This window comes from Odocoileus virginianus, chromosome 22 (assembly GCF_023699985.2).
Source record: "Odocoileus virginianus isolate 20LAN1187 ecotype Illinois chromosome 22, Ovbor_1.2, whole genome shotgun sequence".
Lineage (NCBI taxonomy): Eukaryota > Metazoa > Chordata > Mammalia > Artiodactyla > Cervidae > Odocoileus > Odocoileus virginianus.
In genome coordinates this window covers 13,221,063-13,244,981 of record NC_069695.1, presented here as the reverse complement: position 1 = coordinate 13,244,981, position 23,919 = coordinate 13,221,063, and the positions used below count along the sequence as shown (strand labels likewise).

The 23,919-nt window shown below is 41.7% G+C and overlaps 1 protein-coding gene across 5 annotated transcripts in view; it reads left to right on the top strand.

The window, feature by feature from the left end:
* The window catches only part of KATNAL2 (katanin catalytic subunit A1 like 2), a 135,552-nt gene that overhangs the window by 16,054 nt on the left and 95,579 nt on the right, over positions 1 to 23,919 (top strand). For 3 of the 5 annotated variants that reach the window (XM_070452615.1, XM_070452614.1, XM_070452612.1), the window contains exon 1: positions 18,369 to 18,542. The exons of 1 other annotated variant lie outside the window; for it this stretch is intronic. Coding sequence is in view for 2 of the 4 variants with exons in the window: in XM_070452612.1 (XP_070308713.1) it covers positions 18,492 to 18,542 (51 nt within the window). In the remaining 2 variants the exon portion in view is untranslated. Of the gene's footprint in view, positions 1 to 8,039; positions 8,148 to 18,368; positions 18,543 to 23,919 lie in introns of those variants that run through there. One more of the 5 variants, XM_070452611.1, reaches the window with a different exon arrangement.

Genomic DNA, 23,919 nt, shown 5'->3' with positions numbered 1-23,919 from the left:
TTGAGGGACAGCTTGTGAGGGTTTTTAGAACATTTACTAACACTGAACCTTCCATTCCCGAGGGCCAGTCCCTACTGGGACAACATTTTCTCTGTCAGTCCTCCCCAGTAGAGGCACAATTGGGCCACAAAGCCTGATCCCCCAACTCCTAGAGGTGGCCTTTGGGATACTTAATAACTGAGATCAAGCTGAGGAGGAAGAGAGAAACTGACATGAAAACAGGCAACCTAGGGCTCAGGCTAAACTGAGGCCACAGCTGTCAGCCATGCCTTGCAACCTCAGGACAACCCAAGGGATCCCGAGGAAGTTGAGCCAACTGCCTGGAGGTAAAACCAGCAAGGGGGAATGCTGCAAATGTAAGTCAACCACTCACTGGGCCTGAGAATGTCAAAAGCAACCCCCTGGTCCATGTCCAGCCTGCAAACAAACCACCATTGGAAGTGGGACTGCCCTCAGTCCTGAAGGGGAGGGGACAGCTCCCACTCTGGAGATGGCCACACTGGATGACTGGGGCAGCCTGGGGATTCTGGCAGCTCTCCCCGCAATGAGATTTCTATCTCTATTGAGGAGCCCTGGGTGATCCTTGACGTGGCAGGAAAGAAAAATCAACTTTTAAACTGATACAGGAGCCATTTAACTCTATCCTGATCTCTCACCCTGGGCCCATTTCCTCCAAAAGCTGAACTGTGACTGGTGTTGATGGACTGTCCATACACATCAGTTGCTTCACTGGGCCTCTCATTTGCCAACTTGAATAGCATTTAGTCTCACATGCCTTTTCGGGTGTGCCTGAGTGTTCTACCCCACTACTGGGAAGAGGCCCTCTGAGCTCCCTTGGAGACATACTGTGATTAGGAGACCCTGAGCAGCCTCTTTTCTTGACTCTGACAAAAACAAATCAGTTGGAGGAACAAGCGCCTATTCCCTGCCATATTCTACACGCAGCAAACCCTGCAGTTTGGGACAAAGGAATCCTTGAGAAGGCTATAAATGTCCAACCTGTAAAAATTAGCCTTAAGCCAGAAGTTGCTTATCCTAACAAGAGACAGTACCCCATAAAGCTGGAAGCAAAAATAGGTTTGCAATTCCTCAAAGATAAATTTTTAAAACATGGCCTCTTAGTGCCCGGTCAGTTTCCACGCAATACCACTATTCTGCCAATTATTATATTAGGCCAAACGGGGAATGTTGAATGGTATAAGACATAGAGTAGTAAATGAGGCAGGGGTCCCTATACAGCCCAATCCTTAAATGCAAAAAATTTAAATGTGAAAAATTCCCCTGTTAAACATGGGGCTGAACTATTTACAATAGTTTGGACATGGAAGCAACCTAGGTGTCCATTGATAGATGAATGGATAAAGAAGTTGTGCTATGTATATACATATTACTCAACCATAAAAGGGACACGTTTGAGTCAGTTCTAGTAAGGTGGATGAGCCTAGAGCCTATTATACAGAGTGAAGTTAGAAAGAGAAAAACAGATTTTGTATATTAACACACACGTATATATGAAGTCTAGAAAAATGGTACTGATGAACCTATTTGGAGGGAAGGAATAGAGACCCAGACGTAGAGAACAGACTTTGGACACAGCAGGGGAAGAAGAGAATGGGATGAACTGAGAAAGTAAGAGAGTAGCACTGAAATATATACATTACCATATATAAAAATAGATAGCTAATGAGAAGTTCTTCTATAACACAGGGAGTTCAACCTGGTGCTCTGTGGCAGCCTAGAAGGGTGGGATGAAGTGGGGTGGGGGGTGGGGGGAAGTTAAAAAATGTGGGGACATATATACACTTATGGTGGATTCACGTTGTTGTATGGCAGAAACCAACACAATATTGTAAAGCAACTACCCTCCAATTCAAATAAGTTAAAAAAAAATATATGGGGCTGAGATTTCACATCTCATAGAAGTGACTCAAAACCCGAAACTAGTAGCAGTCATTCACTGCCATGGGCACCAAAAGGTAATTCTAAAATTACCCACAGGAACAACAGGGCAGATTGGGAGGCAAAGAAAGTAGCCCTGATGCCCATACCAGGGAGAACCCGATATTGAGAAAATTCGACAACAGGCCACTTGACTTTAGCAAACAATGAACAACCAATCCTTGCTATGCAATATGGGTGGGGAAATTGAAAATTGACTCTAGTTTGTTCTCTTGGATCCTACAAGGTATAAAAGATTTTCTAACAGGAGGTTTTCACTTTCTTATAACCCTTTTCTTTCCAGTCATACTGATTGATGCTATATTTCATCTAGGGTTCCTTTGTCTTCTTTACTGTTGTAAACCTGTATCTAATACCTTTTGGTCCAAGAAGGAGACCTGGGACCAGCAGGTTGAAATCTTCTATTCTAAAATTATAGAAACATGGTAAACTTTAACCTGGAGATTAATAAAAATGTACACCCAAGCAGAATGGCTTCTTGGCAGGGGCAATATCACTCCCGGTCTGGCCAACAGCCAAAGAAGGCCTCCCAAAGTTCACCTGGTTCCTTCTCTTTTAGACCTTTTCATGGTTATTGTAGTTTACCTCCTTTTTAGCCCTTGTTAGCTTAACCTTTTGGTTAAGTTTGTGTTTTTTAGACCCCAATATTTTGAAGTAAGACTCATGATGGCTCAAGGAATTCAGCCCATTCCAACGGAGAGTGGCCCAGGTCCCCATAATTCAGTAGGGACAATTCAGTCAGCGAAGGACTTCTACCCCTCTAGGATAGGCTACAGTCTGTGGCCCCTGTCCAACAGGAAAAAGTTTCAGAACAGCCTTTGGCCCCTTACCCCTTAAAACTAAGGGTGTGGAGTCTCTCAGAGGGGAATGGGACAGGCGAGGGTCTGGGATGTTTGCTGCAGTGCTGCTTGCACCTGGACACACATCTCCTCCAGCAACAAAATACAAAGAAACTATATAGGACTAAAAATAACACCATGTGAGCAACAAAAAGAAACTGTATAGGACTAAAAATCAATGCATGCATAGACAGTTGGAGCAAATGCTGGACAAAAGATGGAAAGAGACCAAAAAACCCAACTGCCACTTTCGAAGAGCCTGGAAGAAAAATAGGGTGTTGGGAACAAAAGCATGGTACTAAGCATGCCCCCCTGAACTCAGGACCACCAGAGGGGTGGGCAAACCACCTAAGCCACCCGCCCAGCCAGAACCCTGGGCACACAGCTACCCTCACCCCATATAAGGAACAAGCTTGACCTGCCTCAGGGAGATATCAAGCAAGGGAACCTGTTACTTGTTCTTGCTCCCCCTCCTGCAGCATGGGCCCCAATAAACCCTTGCTGAAAGAAAAAAATGGAGTTTTAACAAAATATATTTAGAGATGAGTTATCTGTTAGGCAGGCATCTTTCTTGTCATTCTTGATAACTCTCCTGCATCCTTGCCTGCCCAGTTAGAAGCTCTGTGGAAGGCAGTTTGATGTAAGTGAGGTTGTGAATACAGGTTCCAAGGGGTTTGTGTGGGGAGGGGCTAGTGGAGAGAAGGGGAGAGGCCTTGTTGGATTCACACACACTTTGAAGAACATAGTCAATTTAAAAAAAAAGGTTTATGAATAAAATACACTCATAATTCGCCCTATAGAACATCTTAAGCTGTAAGAGAAAGAACAAATGGTATACTTTTCTCCAACTGAAGTTGGACTGTTTTCAATATTTTAGAAATAATATGAATTTAAAGAAATAATATCCCTTGAGAAATAAGCCGTAAGCTTTGATTCTGTTTTGTATACATCAAAGGACAAAACTTGGAAACGTCACTAATGTGCACAGTTCAGTTCAGTTCAGTTGCTCAGTCATGTCCGACTGTTTGCGACCCCATGGACTGCAGCATGCCAGGCTTCCCTGTCCATCACCAACTCCCACAGTTTACTCAAACTCATGCCCATCCAGTTGGTGATGCCATCCAACCATCTCATCCTCTGTCATCCCCTTCTCCTGCCTTCAATCTTTCCCAGCATCAGGGTCTTTTCCAATGAGTCAGCTCTTGGCATCAGGTAGCCAAAGTATTGGAGTTTCAGCTTCAGCATCAGTCATTCCAGTGAAAACCCAGGACTGATCTCCTTTAGGATGGACTGGTTGGATCTCTTTGCAGTCCAAGGGACTCTCAAGAGCCTTCTCTAACACCACAGTTCGAAAGCATCAATCCTTCAGCATTCAGCTTTCTTTACAACCCAAATCTCACATCCACACATGACTACTGGAAAAACCATAGCCTTGATTAGATGGACCTTTGTTGGCAAAGTAATGTCTCTGCTTTTTTTTTAAATTTTTTTTTAGCTCCTTTCACTTCAGGATTTTATTCATTTATTTATTTTCATTTATTTTTATTAGTTGGAGGCTAATTACTTTACAATATTGTAGTGGTTTTTGCCATACATTGACATGAATCAGCCATGGATTTACATGTGTTCCCCATCCTGATCCCCCCTCCCCCCTGCCTCCCCATCCCATCCCTCTGGGTTTTCCCAGTGCACCAGCCCTGAGCACTTGTCTCATGCATCCAACCTGGGCTGGTGATCTGTTTCACACTTGATAGTATACTTGTTTCAATGCTATTGTCTCTGCTTTTTAATATGCTGTCTAGGTTGGTCATAACTTTTCTTCCAAGGAAACAGCGTCTTTTAATTTCATGGCTGCAGTCACCATCTGCAGTGATTTTGGAGCTTCAAAAAATAAAGTCTGCCACTGTTTCCTCTGTTTCCCCATCTATTTGCCATGAAGTGATGGGACCGGATGCCATGATCTTGGTTCACTGAATGTTGACCTTTTAGCCAACTTTTTCACTCTCCTCTTTCACATTCATCAAGAGTTTCTTTAGTTCTTCTTCACTTTCTGCCATAAGGTTGGTGTCATCTGCATATCTGAAGTTATTTCTGAAGTTATTTCTCCCGGCAATCTTGATTCCAACTTGTGCTTCCTCTAGCCCAGCGTTTCTCATGATGTGCTCTGCATATAAGTTAAGTAAGCAGGGTGACAATATATAGCCTTGAAGTACTCCTGTTGCTATTTGGAACCAGTGTGTTGTTCCATGCCCAGTTCTAACTGTTGCTTCCTGACCTGCATATAGGTTTCTCAAGAGGCAGGTCAGGTGGTCTGGTATGCCCATCTCTTTCAGAATTTTCCATAGTTTATTGTGATCCACACAGTCAAAGGCTTTGGCATAGTCAATAAAGCAGAAATAGTTGTTTTTCTGGAACTCTCTTGCTTTTTCGATAATCCATCGGATGTTGGCAATTTGATCTCTGGTTCCTCTGCCTTTTCTAAAACAAGCTTGAACAACTGAAAGTTCACGGTTCACATACTGTTGAAGCCTGACTTGGAGAATTTTGAGCATTACTTTGCTAGCATGTGAGATGAGTGCAATTGTGCTGTAGTTTGAGCATTCTTTGGCACTGCCTTTCTTTGGGATTGGAATGAAAACTGACCTTTTCTAGTCCTGTGGCCACTGCTGAGTTTTCCAAATTTGCTGGTGTATTGAGTGCAGCACTTTCTCAGCATCATCTTTTAGGACTTGAAATAGCTCAACTGGAATTCCATCACCTCCACTAGATTTGTTTGCAGTGATGCTTCCTAAGGCCCACTTGACTTCCAGGCTGTCTGGCTCTAGGTGAATGATCAACCATTGTGATTATCTGGGTCATGAAGATCTTTTTTGTACAGTTCTGTGTATTCTTGCCACCTCTTCTTAATATCTTCTGCTTCTGTTAGGTCCAAAATATTTCTGTCCTTTACTGAGACCATCTTTGCAAGAAATATTCCCTTGGTATCTCTAGTTTTCTTGAAGACATCTCTAGTCTTTCCCATTCTGTTGTTTTCCTCTGTTTCTTTGCACTGATTGCTGAGGATCAGCTTTCTTTTTCTTTTTCTTTTTTTTTTTTTAAGGATCAGCTTTCTTATCTCTCCTTGCTATTCTTTGGAACTCTGCATTCAAATGGGTATATCTTCCTTTTTCTCCTTTGCTTTTTGCTTCTCTTCACATCTATTTGTAAGGCCTCCTCAGAAAATCATTTTGCTTTTTTGCATTTCTTTTCCTTGGGGATGGTCTTGATCCCTGTCTCCTGTACAGTGTCATGAACCTCCATCCATAGTTCATCAGACACTCTGTCTATAAGATCTAGTCCCTTAAATCTATTTGTCACTTCCACTGTATAATTGTTAGGGATTTGATTTAGGTCATATCTGAATGGTCTACTGGTTTTCCCTACTTTTTTCAATTTAAATCTGAATTTGGCAATAAGGAGTTCATGATTGGAGCCACAGTCAGCTCCCAGTCTTGTTTTTGCTGACTGTATAGAGCTTCTCCATCTTTGACTGCAAAGAGTATAATCAATCTGATTTTGGTGTTGACCATCTGATGATGTCCATGTGTAGAGTCTTCTCTTGTGTTGTTGGAAGAGAGTGTTTGCTATGACCAGTGTGTTCCTTTGGCAAAACTCTATTAGCCTTTGACCTGCTTCATTCTGTACTCCAAGGTCAAATTTGCCTGTTACTCCAGGTGTTTCTTGACTTCCCACTTTTGCATTCCAGTCCCCTGTAATGAAGACAACATCTTTTTTTGGGTGTGTGTTCTAGAATCTCTTGTAGGCCTTCATAGAACCATTCAACTTCAGCTTCTTCAGCATTACTGGTCGGGGTTTAGACATGGATTACTGTGATATTGAATGGTTTTCCTTGAAAATGAACAGACATCATTCTGTCGTTTTTGAGACTGCATTCAAGTACTGCATTTCAGACTCTTTTGTTGACTATGAGAGCCACTCCATTTCTTCTAAGGGATTCTTGTCCACAGTACTAGATATAATGGTCATCTGAGTTAAATTCATCCATTCCAGTCCATTTTAGTTTGCTGATTCCTAAAATGTCTATGTTCACTCTTGCCATCTCCTGTTTGACCGCTGCCAATGTGCCTTGATTCATGGACCTAACATTCCAGGTGGCTATGCAATATTGCACTTTACAGCATCAGACCTTCCTTCCATCACCAGTCTCATCCACAACTGGGTATTATTTTTGCTTTGTCTCCGTCTCTTCATTCTTTCTCGAGTTATTTCTCCACTGATCTCCAGTAGCATATTGGGCACCTACCAACCTTTGTGAGAGTCCCATGAACTAATGTGCACACATGAAACAATTTTCATACTTTGATGATTACTGAAACAATGTTTCAAAACTCAAGGATTAGAAATTTATTGAATGTTTTATAAAAGGAGAGGAAAATAAAATTTCCTTAGAAAGAGGACAGTTTTTCTTTTCTCTGTAGGTATGAACAGTTTCAGTCAGTCAGTCAGTTCAGCTGCCCAGTCTTTGTGACCCCGTGAATCTCAGCACGCCAGGCCTCCCTGTCCATCACCAACTCCCAGAGTTTACTCAAACTCATGTCCATCGAGTCAGTGATGCCATCTGATCATCTCATCTTCTGTTGTCCCCTTCTCCTCCTGCCCCCAATCCCTCCCAGCATCAGGGCCTTTTCTAATGAGTCAACTCTTCCCATGAGGTGGCCAAGTATTGGAGTTTCAGGTTCAGCATCAGTCCTTCCAATGAACACCCAGGACTGATCTCCTTTAGGATGTACTGGTTGGATCTCTTTACAGTCTAAGGGACTCTCAAGAGTCTTCTCCAACACCACAGTTTAGGAAGCAATTAATGGATATATTTTTAAAAACGGTTCTAGCAGTGCGGGCTGGAGAAGGGAATGGCAACCCACTCCGGTGTTCTTGCCTGGAGAATCCCAGGGATGGGGGAGCCTGGTGGGCTGCTGTCTATGGGGTTGCACAGAGTCAGACACGACTGAAGTGACTTAGCAGCAGCAGCAGTGCGGATAGGTCACCTGATGCCTTAGCAGTCCCTGGAGCTGCAAAAGAAAGGGAGGTCGGAGTGTCACTCTCTTCCTCCGAGATATCTATTGCTGTTTGGGTTCAAGTCCTATATGAGGCTAAGGGTCACTTTTTCAAAGTCACTTTAATTTCTGGAGGATATTTTCACTGGATATAGAATCAAGTTGACAGCATTTTGTTTTCTTTCAGCACTTTAGAGATGTGTTTCTATAATCATCTGGACGCCTAGGTTGTTTCTGTGTCTTTGCCATTGTAAATAATGGTGCAGTGAACATGGGTGTGCAGATATCTCTTCAAGTAAGTCATTTCATTTCCTTTGGGTATGTATCCAGAAATGGAATTGTCATATCATATGATAGTTCTATTTTTAATTTTTCTGTAAACCCCCCATACTGTTTTCCAGAGTAGTCATACTAGTTTACATACTCACCAAGAGTGCTGTTGCCTTTTCTCCACAGCCTCACCTCTTGTATTTTTAATAATAGTCATGCTAATAGGTGTGAGATGTGATACTGTGGTTTTGATTTGCATTTCCTTTATGATTAATGAGGTTGAGCACCTTTCTATGTACTTATCGCCCATTTGCATATGTTCTTTAGAAAAATGTCTATTTCAAGTCCACTGGCAATTTTGAAATCAGATTGTCTAGGGTATTTTTTGTTATTGTATTGCATGAATTCCTTATATGTTTTTGTACATTAACCCCTTATCAGAAAGATAGCAAATATTTTCTTTCATTCTGTAGGTTGAATCATTTCTTTTGTTGTAGAAAATCTTTTTAGTTTGATGTAAGATTGCCAGGAGAAATATCAATAACCTCAGATATGCAGATGACACCACCCTTACGGCAGAAAGTGAAGAACTAAAGAGGCTCTTGATGAAAGTGAAAGAGGAGATTGAAAAAGTTGGTTTAAAACTCAACATTCACCCCAATGTTCATTGCAGCACTATTTATAATAACCAGGACATGGAAGCAACCTAGATGCCCATCAGCAGACAAATGGATAAGGAAGCTGTGGTACATATACACCATAGAATATTACTCAGCCATTAAAAAGAATTCATTTGAATCAGTTCTAATGAGATGGATGAAACTGGAGCCCATTATACAGAGTGAAGTAAGCCAGAAAGATAAAAACCAATATAGTATACTAGCGCATATATATGGAATTTAGAAAGATGGTAATGATATTCCTATATGCAAAACAGAAAAAGAGACACAGATGTACAGAACAGACTTTTGGACTCTGTGGGAGAAGGCGAGGGTGGGATGTTTCTAGAGAACAGCATTGAAACATGTATATTATCTAGGATGAAACAGATCACCAGCCCAGGCTGGATGCATGAGACAAGTGCTCGGGCCTGGTGCACTGGGAAGACCCAGAGGAATCAGGTGGAGAGGGAGGTGGGAGGGGGGATCGGGATGGGGAATACATGTATATCCATGGCTGATTCATGTCAATGTATGACAAAAACCACTACAATATTGTAAAGTAATTAGCCTCAAACTAATAAAAATAAGTGAAAAAAACAAAACAAAACTCAACATTCAGAAAACTAAGAACGTATCCGGTCTCATTGCTTTGTGGCAAATAGATGAGGAAACAGTGGAAACGGTGGCGGACTTTATTTTTGGGGGCTCCAAAATCACTGCAGATGGTGACGGCAGCCGTGAAATTAAAGACACTTGCTCCTTGGAAGAAAAGCTATGACCAACCTAGACAGCACATTAAAATGCAGAGACATTACTGTGTCAACAAAGGTCCATCTCGTTAAGGCTATTGTTTTTCCAGTAGTCATGTATGCATGTGCGAGTTGAACTATAAAGAAAGCTGAGAGCCGAAGAATTGATGCTTTTGAACTGTGATGTTGGAGAAGATTCTTGAGAGTCCTTTGGACTGCAAAGAGATCCAACCAGTCCATCCTAAAGGAGATCAGTCCTGGGTGTTCACTGGAATGACTGATGTTGAAGCTGAAACTCCAATACTTTGGCTACCTGATGCCAAGAGCTGACTCATTGGAAAAGACCCTGATGCTGAGAAAGATTGAGGGCAGGAGGAGAAAAGGATGACAGAGGATGAGATGGTTGGATGGCATCACTGACTTAATGGGCATGAGTTTGAGTAAACTTTGGGAGTTGGTGATGGACAAGGAGGCCTGGCATGCTGTGGTTCATGGGGTCACAAGGAGTCGGACACGACTAAGGGACTGAACTGAACTGAACTGAATCCCATATGTTAATTTTTACTTTGGTCATTTGTGCTTTGGGTGTCATATAGAAAAAAAATCATTGTCAAGACCAATGTTAAGGAGCTTTCCCTTTATGTTTTCTTCTGAGAGTTTTATGGTTTCAGGTCTTACACTTAAGTCCTTAGCTCAAGTTAGTTTTCGTGATGCAAAAATGGAATGCAAATGATGCAAGATAGGAATCCAATTTCATTTTTTTTGTATAAGAATATCATTTTCCCAACATCATTTACTGAAGAGACTATCCTTTCCTCATTGAATATTCTTGGCTTCCTTGTCAAATATTAGTTGACCGAAGATGTATTTCTTAATGTAGCCCTCAGAAATATTTGAAAGCCAGTGGTCATGTGGAGAAAACTTTTGAAAAAAATTATGTTACCTTTTGAAATAAGGCAAAAGAGAATATGGCATGTCTTGTCAATATCACGCCATAGCAATATTTAAGAGGCCCAACTGTTTTTCAAAAGGACTTTTTGTGATGATGGAAATATTCTATATCTATGCAGTCCAATATATTTGTCATTAGTTACATATGACCATTGAATACTTGAAATGTCACTAGCCTGACTGAGAAACTAAATGTTTAACTTTAATCTTAATTAGTTAAAATACAAATGTAAATAACCAACACTAAAGGAATATTTCTATGTCCTTAAAAAAGAAAATGTCAAGATTTTATTGCTCAGTAGACTATTAACTACTTTTGTATCTAACCTAGAAATCTTATTTTAACTTTTTTTCTCAAAATGCCTATAAATACCCAGTTCATAAAAATGCTCTTTAAACCAGCTTCACATCTTATTGGCTTCCTCAGTTAGTTAGACAAAGACCTTTGACATATGTCTATTCATATCGAAGAGAATCATATTTTTAACTTTTTGAAAATCATGTCAAGAAAACAATGTGATAAGTGTAGTGTAAAAGTGTGAATAGTGGAATCAAGGCTTCCCTGGTAGCTCAGCTGGTAAAGAATCCTCCTGCAATGCAGGAGAACTGGATTCGATCCCTGTGTTGGGAAGATCCCCTGCAGAAGGGAACAGCTACTCACTCCAAGATTCTGGCTTGGAGAATTCCATGACTGTATAGTCCATGGGATCACAAAGAGTTGGATACGACTGAGCGACTCTAATTTTCACTTTCAACGGAATCAAGAACTAGTGTTCTCTCCATCTAAGCTCTGCCTGGAGTAAGTGTGGTGATCTAGCGAACACCACTGACTGAACTGTCCTAGAAAGTGATTCCTGAACTGACTCTTAGTAGGCAAAATAGGCTTTTATTAGACAACTGAGGTAGGCCTGATCCTCCAAGCAAAAACAACTGTTCAGGATTGGTTCACAAGCATTGCAAGGAGTTCCTTCGGCAACTGAGTGTAGTGGAAAGAAACACTGGCTTCAGTCAGGAGACCTGGGTGTGCATCCCAACTGTATCCTCTTGGATAACCTAAAATTAGTTAACTCAGCTCTTTGAGCCTGTTTCCACAACTGTAAATTGGGAGTATTAATAACTTTCCTCAGGGTATTAGGAGTAAATTAGATAACCACATAAATCACATAGTACATTGCCTGGTGTCCTGCTTTAAATGTTCAATAAATTACAGCTATTATTACTGATGAGAGAGTGGTGAACAATTTCTAATGGTGCCAAGTTTAAATATAGTAAAGTGTAAAATAATCTGTAACTAAATTTTCTAATTAGGAAGTTGGGCTTCCCTGGTGGTTCAATGGTAGAGAATCCACCTGCAAATACAGGAGACACGGTTTGATCCCTGGGTTGGGAAGTTCTCTTGAAGAAGGAAATGGCAACCCACTCCAGTCTTCTTGCCTGGGAAATCCCATGGACAGAGGAGCCTGGCAGGCTAGAGTCCATGGGGTCCCAAAAGAGTCAAACATGACTTAGCAACTAAACAGGAACAACCATTAGGAAGTTACTGACAACTCTGACAGGAACAGTTTCAACAGAGTAGGGACAGAAAGTTTTGAGAAATGAATGGGAGGTGAGAAAGTGAAGAAGATAGTCAGTCCTTTCAGAAAACTTGGAGAGAGGGTCAGAGAGGTGATTCAATTTCATAATTATAAGATGAAAACTTTTTTAGATTGAGGTGACTTGAATATTTGTGTATCCTGAGGGGAGAAAATGGATGAAGAAAGCCAAAGAATAAAGAGGAGATGGTTTAGAATAAGATTTATAGCAAGAGAGACAGAAGGGAAAGACATTGAAGACACAAGAGTAGTTTAGTACATGAAGAAAATAAAGCGGAGGAAAATGTAAAGTTCATGTTTGTCCACTTATAATTGAGTAGGTCTCATGCAGTGGAAAGTGGAGGAGAATGGAAAATTTAACGCAGTCAGAACCCACCTGCAATGCGGGAGATCTGATTTGGGAAGATCCCCTGGAGAAGGTAATGGCTACCCACTCCAGTATTCTGGCCGGGAGAATTCCATGGACTGTAGTCCATGGGGTCGCAAAGAGTCGGACACAACTGAGCGACTTCCACTTTCCACTTTCACTTGAATCCAATGGTCTCTGACAACCAAAGTCCACAGTAGATTATATCAGTCTAAATGGACCAAGTACAGACAATTTCAAAGTGAAAATTGGAATCTCCAAACTTTTCCTTGAATTGGGAGGGAGGGGGAGCCTAGAGTAGAGGGGATGCCAAAATACAGTCTTGGGAATGTAAGCGTTGGCTCACAAATGACTGAACATCTGCTGAAATCAAGGACAAATACTATGATGCATAAATTTTAGAGACAGAATTAAGAGAAACAGTTGCTCCCCCACAAATTCATCAAAAGATCATTTGAATGCTGAGCAACTTCCACAAAACAACTTCTGAACACTGGCAGAGGACACCAGGCACCCAGAAAGGCAGCCCATTCTCTTCGAAAGAATATGGACATAATACAAAAGACAAAAAGGGAGACAAAAGAGGTAGGAATGGAGACCTGTCCTGAGAAGGGAGTCGTGAAGGAGGAGAAGTTTCCACATAGTAGGAAACCCTCTCACAGGTGGGTCTGTGGGGAGTTTTGGAATCTCAGAAGGCAATGTAACTGGAAAAGAAAAAAAAAAACAAAAAACTCACAGAATATACATCTAACATCAACTGCAGAAAAGAGAACTTTCCCTCCAAAGATTCTAACCTAACAAGCTAACATGCAACCTAGTCCACTCACAGAACAAAGGATTGGTCAAATACCAAAGGAGAGCTAGCCAGCTGTGGACCGGCCCCTCCCCATCCAGAGGCTAAGAGGCTTGCGACAGCCAGAGCCGGAAGGCAAGGGGCTGCTGCAATATCAGCCTCAGAAATGGAATCTTCTACCAAACTGTGAGCAGGCTCCCAGCTGCTAACCACATCTTCCTGAGATTCTGGAGGGTTGCAGCCTGAGATTAGCTCTACAGAGGAGACACACAGCACGCCTGAGATGGTGCTTTTGCAGCACACCCAGGACACCAAGTGGCCAGGAAGGGGAGGTGATTAAGATGCACGGTCCACCAGAGACAGTGCACTCACCAAGCACCTGGTCGCCTGAGCTGATCAGACCTGGAAAAGGCACAAAATGCATACCCAACCCACAGAGACTGAGCCAGAACTGTGTCTGAGTGTCTCCTGCAGAGGTATGGGTCAGCAGTGGCCTGCCACAGAGGCAGGGGCTCTGGGTGCAGCAGACCTGGGTATTGCATAGGCCCTCTTGGAGGAGATCACCACTAAACCCACCATAGAACCTCCAGAACTTACACAGGACTGGGGAAACAGACTCTTGGAGGGCACAAACAGAAACTTGTGTGCATCAAAACCCAGGAGAAAGGAGCAGTGACCCCACAAGAGACTGACCCAGACTAGTCTGTGAGTGTCCAGGAGTCTCCAGAGGAGGCGTGGGTTGGCGATGGCCTGCTGCAGGGTCAGGGGCCCTGAGTGCAGCAGTGCATGCATAGCACCTTTGAAGGACCCTTATCTTCATTACCTCCAACATAGTTTGGCCTCAGGTCAAGCAAAATGAGAGAACACAGCCCCACCCATCAACAGAAAATTGGATTAAAGATTTACTGAACATGGCCCTGCCCATCAGAAGTTTGGCCACCTGATGAAGAACTGACTCATTTGAAAAGACCCTGATGCTGGGAAAGATTGAAGGCAGGAGCAGAAGGGGATGACAGAGGATGAGATGGTTGATTGACATAACCGACTGAATGGACATGAGTTTGAGTAAACTCTGGGAGTTGGTGATGGACAGGGAGGCCTGGTGTGCTGCAGTCCATGGGGTCACAAAGAGCTGGACATGACTGAGCGACTGAACTGAATTGAACTGATCAGAACAAGACCCAGTTTCCCCCCTCAGTCAGTCTCTCCCAACAGGAAGCTTCCATAAGCCTCTCATCCTTATCCATCAGAGGGCAGACAGAATGAAAACCATAATCACAGAAAACTAATCAAACTGATCACATGGACCACAGTCTTGTCTGGCTCAATGAAACTATGAGCCATGCTGTGTAGGGCCACCCAAGACGGATGGGTCATGGCAGACAGTTCTGACAAAACGTGGTCCACTGGAGAAGGGAATGGCAAACCACTTCAGTATTCTTGCCTTGAGAACCCCATGAACAGTATGAAAAGGGAAAAAGGTATGACACTGAAAGATGAACTCCCCCAGATCGGTAGGTGCCCAATATGCTACTGGTAAAGAGTAGGGAAATAACTCCAGAAAGAATGAACAGACAGAGCCAAAACAAAAACACCACCCAGTTGTGGATGTGACGGGTGATAGAAAGAATGTCCAATGCTGTAAAGTGCAATATTGCATGGAACCTGGAATGTTAGGTCCATGAATCAAGGCAAATTGGCAGCGGTCAAACAGGAGATGGCAAGAATGAACGTAGACATTTTAGGAATCAGTGAACTAAAATGGACTGGAATGGATGAATTTAACTCAGATGACCATTATATCTAGTACTGTGGACAAGAATCCCTTAGAAGAAATGGAGTAGCCCTCATAGTCAACAAAAGAGTCCGAAATGCAGTACTTGGATGAAGTCTCAAAAACGACAGAATGATGTCTGTTTGTTTTCAAGGAAAACCATTCAATATCACAGTAATCCAAGTCTAAGCCCTGACCAGTAATGCTGAAGAAGCTGAAGTTGAACGGTTCTATGAAGGCCTACAAGAGATTCTAGAACTAACACCCAAAAAAGATGTTGTCTTCATTACAGGGGACTGAAATGCAAAAGTGGGAAGTCAAGAAACACCTGGAGTAACAGGCAAATTTGACCCTGGAGTGCAGAATGAAGCAGGTCAAAGGCTAATAGAGTTTTGCCAAAGGAACACACTGGTCATAGCAAACACTCTCTTCCAACAACACAAGAGAAGACTCTACACATGGACATCACCAGATGGTCAACACCAAAATCAGATTGATTATACTCTTTGCAGTCAAAGATGGAGAAGCTCTATACAGTCAGCAAAAACAAGACCGGGAACTGACTGTGGCTCCAATCATGAACTCCTTATTGCCAAATTCAGATTTAAATTGAAAAAAGTAGGGAAAACCACTAGACCATTCAGATATGACCTAAATCAAGTCCCTTAAAATTATACAGTGGAAGGGACAAATAGATTTAAGGGACTAGATCTTATAGACAGAGTGTCTGATGAACTATGGATGGAGGTTCATGACACTGTACAGGAGACAGGGATCAAGACCATCCCCAAGAAAAAGAAATGCAAAAAAGCAAAATGATTTTCTGAGGAGGCCTTACAAATAGCTGTGAAGAGAAGCAAAAAGCAAAGGAGAAAAAGGAAGATATACCCATTTGAATGCAGAGTTCCAAAGAATAGCAAGGAGAGATAAGAAAGCCTTCCTCAGGGGTCAGTGCAAAGAAACAGAGGAAAACAATAGAATGGGAAAGACTAGAGATCTCATTAAGAAAATTAGAGATATGAAGGGAACATTTCACTGAAAGATGAGCACAATAAAGGACAGAAATGTTATGGGCCTAACAGAAGCAGAAGATATTCAGAAGCAGTGGCAAGAATACACAGAAGAACTATACAAAAAAAGATCTTCCAGACCCAGATAACTATGATGGTGATAGTTTATGGTGAAATGTGTCAGATTCGTGATCTCTGAAGATTTAGTTTCGGGACCAGAGACCAGCATGACTGCTCAGGGCTCTTGCGTGGCAAAATTTTTATTACAGTGAAAAGGGACAGAGAAAACTTCTGATACAGACCTCAGAAGGGGGCGGAGAGTGCCCTACTCACTAGGCTTCAGCAAGGGAATTATATACTTTTTAATTAGTTATTACAATAAATCAAAAGAATGTCTCAAGTTAGTGAACATTTTACCAGATCCACTCCCACAGTTTACATTTTAGGATAACAGAATTAGAATTTAAGAACAGAAAGATCCTACTAGACCAACTCCCATAATTTACATTCTAAAATATTAGGATGAGTCAGAAGGTTTTCAGGTAGGAGAAACTGTCCTCAAGCAGGATATATCGTTGTGTAATCCCTAGTACAGAGTTTAAATTAGGGCTGTTGTGCAATCATCAGTTCCTGTAATCATCAGGGCTTAAAGAAAAAAGCGTTTTATGTGACTAAGACTAAGCTATATAGGGAAAAAAAAAATTGTCCTTTCCTCCTCCTTGAGAATTCCAAACCCCTCTCTCATCAGAGAACCACCCCCCCCCCCCCCTTCTTTTCAACCTGTCTAGAAATTAACTCTTTCAATGGTGTGATCACTCACCTAGAGCCAGACATCCTGGAATGCGAAGTCAAGTGGGCCTTAGGAAGCATCACTATGAACAAAGTTAGTGGAGGTGATGGATTTGCAGTTGAGCTATTTCAAATCCTAAAAGATGATGCTGAGAAAGTGCTGCACTCAATACACCAGCAAATTTGGAAAACTCAGCAGTGGCCACAGGACTGGAAAAGGTCAGTTTTCATTCCAATCCCAAAGAAAGGCCATGCCAAAGAATGCTCAAACTACAGCACAATTGCACTCATCTCACATGCCAGTAAAGTAATGCTCAAAATTCTTCAAGCCAGGCTTCAACAGTATGTGAACAGTGAACTTCCAGATGTTCAAGCTGGATTTAGAAAAGGCAGAGGAACCAGAGATCAAATTGCCAACATCCTTTGGATCATCAAAAAAGCAAGAGAGTTCCAGAAAAACATCTACCTCTGCTTTATTGACCACGCCAAAGCTTTTGACTGTGTGGAGCATAACAAGCTGTGGAAAATTCTGAAAGAGATGTGGAATACCAGACCACCTGACCTGCCTCCTGAGAAATCTGTGTGTAGGTCAAGAAGCAACAGTTAGAACTGAACATGGAACAACAGACTGGTTCCAAATCGGGAAAGGAGTACGTCAAGGCTGTATATTGTTACCGTGCTTATTTAACTTATATGCAGAGTACGTCATGTGAAACGCCGGGCTGGATGAAACACAAGCTTTAAGTTGGCTTAAAACTCAACATTCTGAAAACTAAGATCATGGCATCCAGTCCCATCAATTCATGGCAAATATATGGAGAAACAGTGGAAAGAGTGGCAGACTATTTTCTTGGGCTCCAAAATCACTGCAGATGGTGACTGCAGCCATGAAATTAAAAGACGTTTGCTCCTTGGAAGAAAATCTATGACCAACCTAGACAGCATATTAAAAAACAGAGACATTATTTTACCAACAAAGTTCCGACTGGTCAAAGCTATGGTTTTTCCAGTAGTCATGTATGGATGTGAGAGTTGGACTATAAAGAAAGCTGAGGGCCGAAATAGTGATGCTTTTTAACTGTGGTGTTGAAGACTCTTGAGAGTCCCTTGGACTGCAAGGAGATCCAACCAGTCAATTTTAAAGGCAATCAGTCTTGAATATTCATTGGAAGGACTGATGCTGAAGCTCCAATACTTTGGCCACCAGATGCGAAGAACCCACTCATTGGAAAAAACCCTGATGCTGGGAAAGATTGAAGGCAGGAGAAGGGGATGAAAGAGGATGAGATGGCTGGATGGCATCACCGACTCAACGGATATGAGTTTGAGTAATCTCCGGGAGTTGGTGAAGACAGGGAGGTCTGGCGTACTTCAGTCCACTGGGTCGGAAAGAGTCGGACACGACTGAGCGACTGAACTGAACTGAACTGCCAATCATCCCCTTTGTGTCTCTCGATTGGCCAGTGCGGTGCAAAAACTCCGGATTATTTTAACGTTGATTGGCATGAGGAAAGAATCCACCTTTGTCCAGTGATTGGCCAGCATGTCTAGGCTCTGGCCAATCGTGAAGGGGGCGGGCTGGTTAAGCGTCAGGTTTCCCTGAACGGCCTCGGTGGCCGTACTGGTCGGCCTAGTAACTGGCTTCTTTTCTTCCTTCTCTCGGTTCCTAACGCAGCGTCCTGATGGAGCTATCTTACCAGACCCTCAGATTCACCCATCAGGCTCGGGAAGCGGTAAGGAAAGCATATACTATCAGAAACTCCTTTCCTCTTGTTGCGGGCAGATTCCTGTGTCCAGTTGCTATGGCGACAGAGTCCGCTGCTTTTGTGGCGCAAGCGCAAAGTCTGGGGACTAGGGTTGAAGCGGGGTTGCGGGAAAGAGTCGGGTTTGGGCTCGACTGCTGTTTGATGAAAGAGACGACAGAGTTTGTGACTGAGGAGATGAGGTGTTGAGGGGCAGGTGTTATTATCGGGCAGGCTGAGTCTTGATGAGTGAGCGGATTTAGGGTATGGTCAAAATGAAATTGTTGAAACGCAGGATAACACTGGCCTGGGAGTTGGAATACGGGGTTCTGGTCCTGATTCACTACTACGAAGGCTGAGAGACGTTAGGAATTTAATTCTCCTCTCAGGCTTACGTTCCCGCAGTAGAAAGTAAGGTAATTGGACTATAATCCTTTCACACAAAGATTACATGAATTTTACAATACATAGTGTTTCCTATTGTCTGTGTCTTTGGCTAACTGGCTCAACACTATTTTCCACAACAAAAAAACGTGAATTGAAGCTGTATTATATGCCAGGCACCGAGATATAACAGTACTTCAAGGGGAAAATGATGACAAACTTTTTTTTTTTTTTTTTTTTAGTTGAAAAATACTGATATTTAAGCTCCAACTGCAGAGATTCTGATTTACTGGTTTTGGTGTATCCTGTGCATTGATAGTTTTAAAAACCTCAATTGTGATCTCAATCTAGATTGCAGTGTAGCAAAGATTATGAACCACCACTCTACTGTTTCCCACCTTTAAAAAGAAGCTAATAATACACAATAAAAGGTAACCCTTTGGCCTTACACTCCCTCTATCTAGCAGTGTCTCTCCAACTTTTCCAGTTTCTTTCCAACTTCTGGAAAGGATTGGCTACACTAGCTGTTTCCATTTTGTCACCTCTAGATTGTGCTTAAGCCCTTCCAACCTGAGCCTGAACCCCCTGCATCAAAACATTTGCAGATGGCTTTTAATAATGCAGATTTCTGGACCTCACTGAGAATTACAGAATCAGAAGCTCTCTAGGATGAGGGTTTTGAAACTTGCATCTTAAATTCAGACTCCAGGTTTGAAAACCACTGCCCTAGATGGTCTTATACATTTTCGTGACTTCCAATGCCATCCGTATGCCAGCAGCTCCCCTAAACTGACTCTAGACTGGACTTCTTTGCTGAGCCTCAAACCCATGTGATATCCTAGAATATGGAACACAGAGAGAATGATAAATCAATTGACTACTTGACAAATCCAGTGGAGAATCAAGTATCGGCATGTTAACTTGTTCAACCCCTAACTCTTAACCTTCCTCTCTAAAACTTATAGCTTTTCCAGTCTTCTTCCATCTGGGAATGTGAAAATCAGAATTCTGAGAGTCATCCTTAGCTCCTTCTTCCTGCTAATTCCTGCTCAAGGAAGGCATCAGCAAATCTTACAGGTTCTATTTATATAATGGGTCTTTAATAATAAATATTTCTACAGCCTTTATCTGGGTACAAGCCACCATAATCTACCACTTGAACCATTTCAATAGCCTCTTAACCATTCCCCATTTTGGTTTTACCTCCTTTCAGTCAGTTCTTCCTCCAACGATCAGAGTGATCCTAAAATTGTGTCACCCCCTGGCTAGGATCCTTTTAATGGCTTTCTGTTATATTCGGGATAAAAGTACCACCTTGATGTGATCTACAGAGCATGGTAATGTTGTGGTAATGTTCCCCTTTGCCTCCCACTGCTCCAGGCACATTCTCTCAAATCTGACATGTTTCTGAACTCCATATAGTTTGTACCATGTAGGTTATTATTTAATTGTGATTAATTTATGTTATTACCTATTTCCTGCATGTGATATTGACTCTCAGACAGAATTCATGTGACTTGAAGATAGAGGCTCAATCTTGTTTTTTTGTTCTATTCCCAAGATGGCACTAGGGAGAGCCATATTTAGGTATGCTCATTGATGTCTTAAACTCCTGGGGTCTAAATGCAAGGAATTGTACTGATTAGGGGTCTATGGAGGGGATAGATTGAGGTGGGGAAGATAATCAGTGAGTTTGATGTGTGTCCACAGGAACTTTGGTCATCTATGTTGTCTACTGTATTGGATTTCAAGAATGCTTCCTCTTTATTTGGTTGATTTTTATTGTTGTTTCAAATTATATATATATATGTTCTCATATATATATATATATATATATATATATATATCAATTGGATTTTTTGTTTTAAATCATGCAATGTCAGTACTCAGTTTTAAAAAATTTAATAGTTCTATAGAACTTAAGAAGAAAGTTTCCTGTTTCCTTTCACACCCTCAAGTATTGCTCCCCAGAAGCAACTGCTTTTGCCCTTCTTAGCAGCTTCTTCAAAATAACAAGTTAAAACTTCTGAATTTTGATTTTCCATTCTCAGATGTAAATTCTAGTTACTTTGATGGAAAATGAGCATTTGGCTTTTTTTTATCCTACCTCGTTCCTTCCCCATCCTCTCTCTCTAGTCCATACTTCCCTTTCTCCATTCTCCCAAGATCGTTCTATCACAATTTTTGGTTAAATACATATTCAGTATAATTGTGTATATTAATCCGACCATGAAACCATTATTCACAGCTGAGCCATATGGTAAACTGTGGTTGTATTTTATTTTTTATTTAACTGTGGGATAGGACTCAATCATAGCTTAACTCTGCCTTATTCTTAGGTTTACTTTTCTGTATATTTGATACTACTTTCTTCCTAAATTTTCCGAAGAAATTGTAAACCTCCTCTCTGTTTGGTGAAGCTCACCAAGAAAATGTTGAGGTTTTTTTCTTTTCCTTCTTCCCTTTGGTTTAGAAGAGTGACTTAAACAGTTTATTTATTCATTTTTGGTTGTACTGAGTCTTGGTTGCTGCGCGGGCTTTCTCTAAGTTGCAGAGATCGGGGGCTCCTCTCTAGCTGCAATGTGCAGTCTTCTCATTGTGGTGGCTTCTCTTGATGCAGAGCGCAGGCTCAGGGCACGTAAGGCTTCAATAGTTACTGCTCCCAGCTCAGTTGTGGCCCGCTGCCTTTGTTGCCCTGAGGCACGTGGGATCGTCCCAGACCAGAGATCGAACCCATGTCCTCTGCATTGGCAGGCAGATTCTCAACCTCTGGACCACCAGGGAAGTTCTTCTTTTTCCTCCTTCTTGCCTTATATCCCTGTTTTAGCAAAACACATCAACCAATGGCTGCCAGAGAAAGGGCACATGGGAGACAAAGTTTTGGAAGTATGTATCTGCATTCGTCCTTACAAAGCAGCGATTTACGAAGCGGCTTTCCAGGTGGCGCTAGTAAAGAACCTGCCTGCCGAATGCAGGCGATGACTGAAGCGACTTAGCGTGCATGCACACTGTGTGTGCAACTTTGTTCTTCTCTCACCTTCTTGATGCTTTGGCTGAGATTGATACTCTAGGTTGGAATTGATTTTGTGTCATTTGAGGAGGCATTTCTCCATTATTTTTTAGCTTCCAATGGAGTAGCGACAAGTCTGATGTGATTCATTCTCTGAATCCTTTTAGAATCTTCTCCTTCCCATCTCTAGTTTCTGAATTTTCATGAAGATGTCATTTGTTGAGAATCGTTTTTCATTCCCAGTGTTGGTATGAAGTTATGGGCCATTTAGATCAGGGAATTCATGCCCTCAATTCTGGAAAATATTCTTGTGTTACTTCTTTAGATAATTTCTCTCTGTCTCTTCCCCGTCCCCCTCCCCCCTCTTCTCTTCCTTTCTTTCTCTCTTGTCCTTCTTCCCTCCCTCCCTTCATTCCTTTTTCATGTTTTCCTTTCCTGGAAGTCCTATTCATTGAATGTTTCACTTCCAAACGGAAGCTGTAACATGCTGTTTTCTGTTTTATTTTACGCTGCTTACTCTTGTTTTTTCTTATTAAGAGACCTCCTCAACTTTTTATCCCATTTTGTTGAGTTTTAAATTTCTGCTTTCATATTTTTGTCTCCAGATACTTTCTTATTGTCTCAATGTTCCTTTTTCATGGATCCTTTTAACTCTGAAGGTTTCCTCTCCCTCTCCCTCCCTGCCCCAGCCCCTTCCCTCTTTGTCTTTTGCTCCTAGTATTATGTCTGTTTCCCCTCAAGTTTTTCTTTGCTTTTTACCCCTGGTGCCCTGTCTTTCATGTAGGTTTTGCTCAGAAATCTAGTGAACCTTGCCTGAGGTGAGACACCTAAAAGCTAATTAGAATCTGTGAGCTTTAGAAAAGGCTCCTCAAATAAGGATGGGTTTTTCTGTTGGATGATCCAGGTAGGCAGAGCCTTTTTACTGGGGCATCCGCAGAAGCCAGTTTCTGTAGATATTTGCTCTGAGGTTTTCAGTTTCTCCAAGAAATCTTCTTCACTTTCCTACAGGGAATGAGGGCAAAACAAGCATGCTTCCCACCACTGTTGGAGTTAAACAGGGAAAGGCAGTTTTTTGGTGGTGGGTGGTTTCTCTTCACTGTTCAGTGCAAAATTTATACTTAATTGCTCTTTCCTTTTTTAAAAAAATTCCTTTGCCATCATTTTAATGTGATTTGGGGAGACAGCAGAGAAAAACAATCTCTAGAACAGTTCTTGTTTTACAGATATGTATTGTCTTCTAGGCACAAAGACTCGCACTAGTTGCTTTTGCAGGAAGTGAATTTTTAAAAAATCAACTAATATATGATTCTTATCTGAAGGATAGCTTTATTTTGTTATTGTGGGTTTCAAGTCAGGCATTTGTCATACATGTTTGTATGTTAAAATTTACTTTTAAATATGGTTATTTGCATATGATAGGGGTTGGTAGCTGAGCTTAAGAATGAGAGTTAGATACTTTTGAATTCATATACTGGTTTTTACTTAACACTGAGGTGTAAATATACATTTATTCATCAGCTCCTACAATGAACACTTACTTAGTGACAACTATGTATAAAAACATGGTGTTTTGAGATACCCATGATGTTTTGGGCATTGACACTGCTCATTAGCCTTAGGAAACTCCTCTTGGTTTTCATGATACTACAGTCTCCTAGAGTTCTGTTTTCCTTCTTGGCCTCTTTAATGCCCTTATCTTTCTCTGTCCCTTACATTTTTGTTCTTTAGGATCTCTTGGTCAGCCTGCTTTCCAGACTTGACAAAGTGCCCCTCCTTGATGCAAAGAGTAGATGTCACCATGCCATCTTTATCCCAGTAAATTATAACTGGATTTTTCCTTGTCGATTCCCTCCCCTGACCCCAGTAGACTATAAGCTCCTTGAGGGCAAAAACTCTGGTAAGTTTCTTTCCTGACTGGTAAACTGATCATGTTTCGGAAGGGCTTCTGAGTCTTTAGTGTGCACTAAACACCTG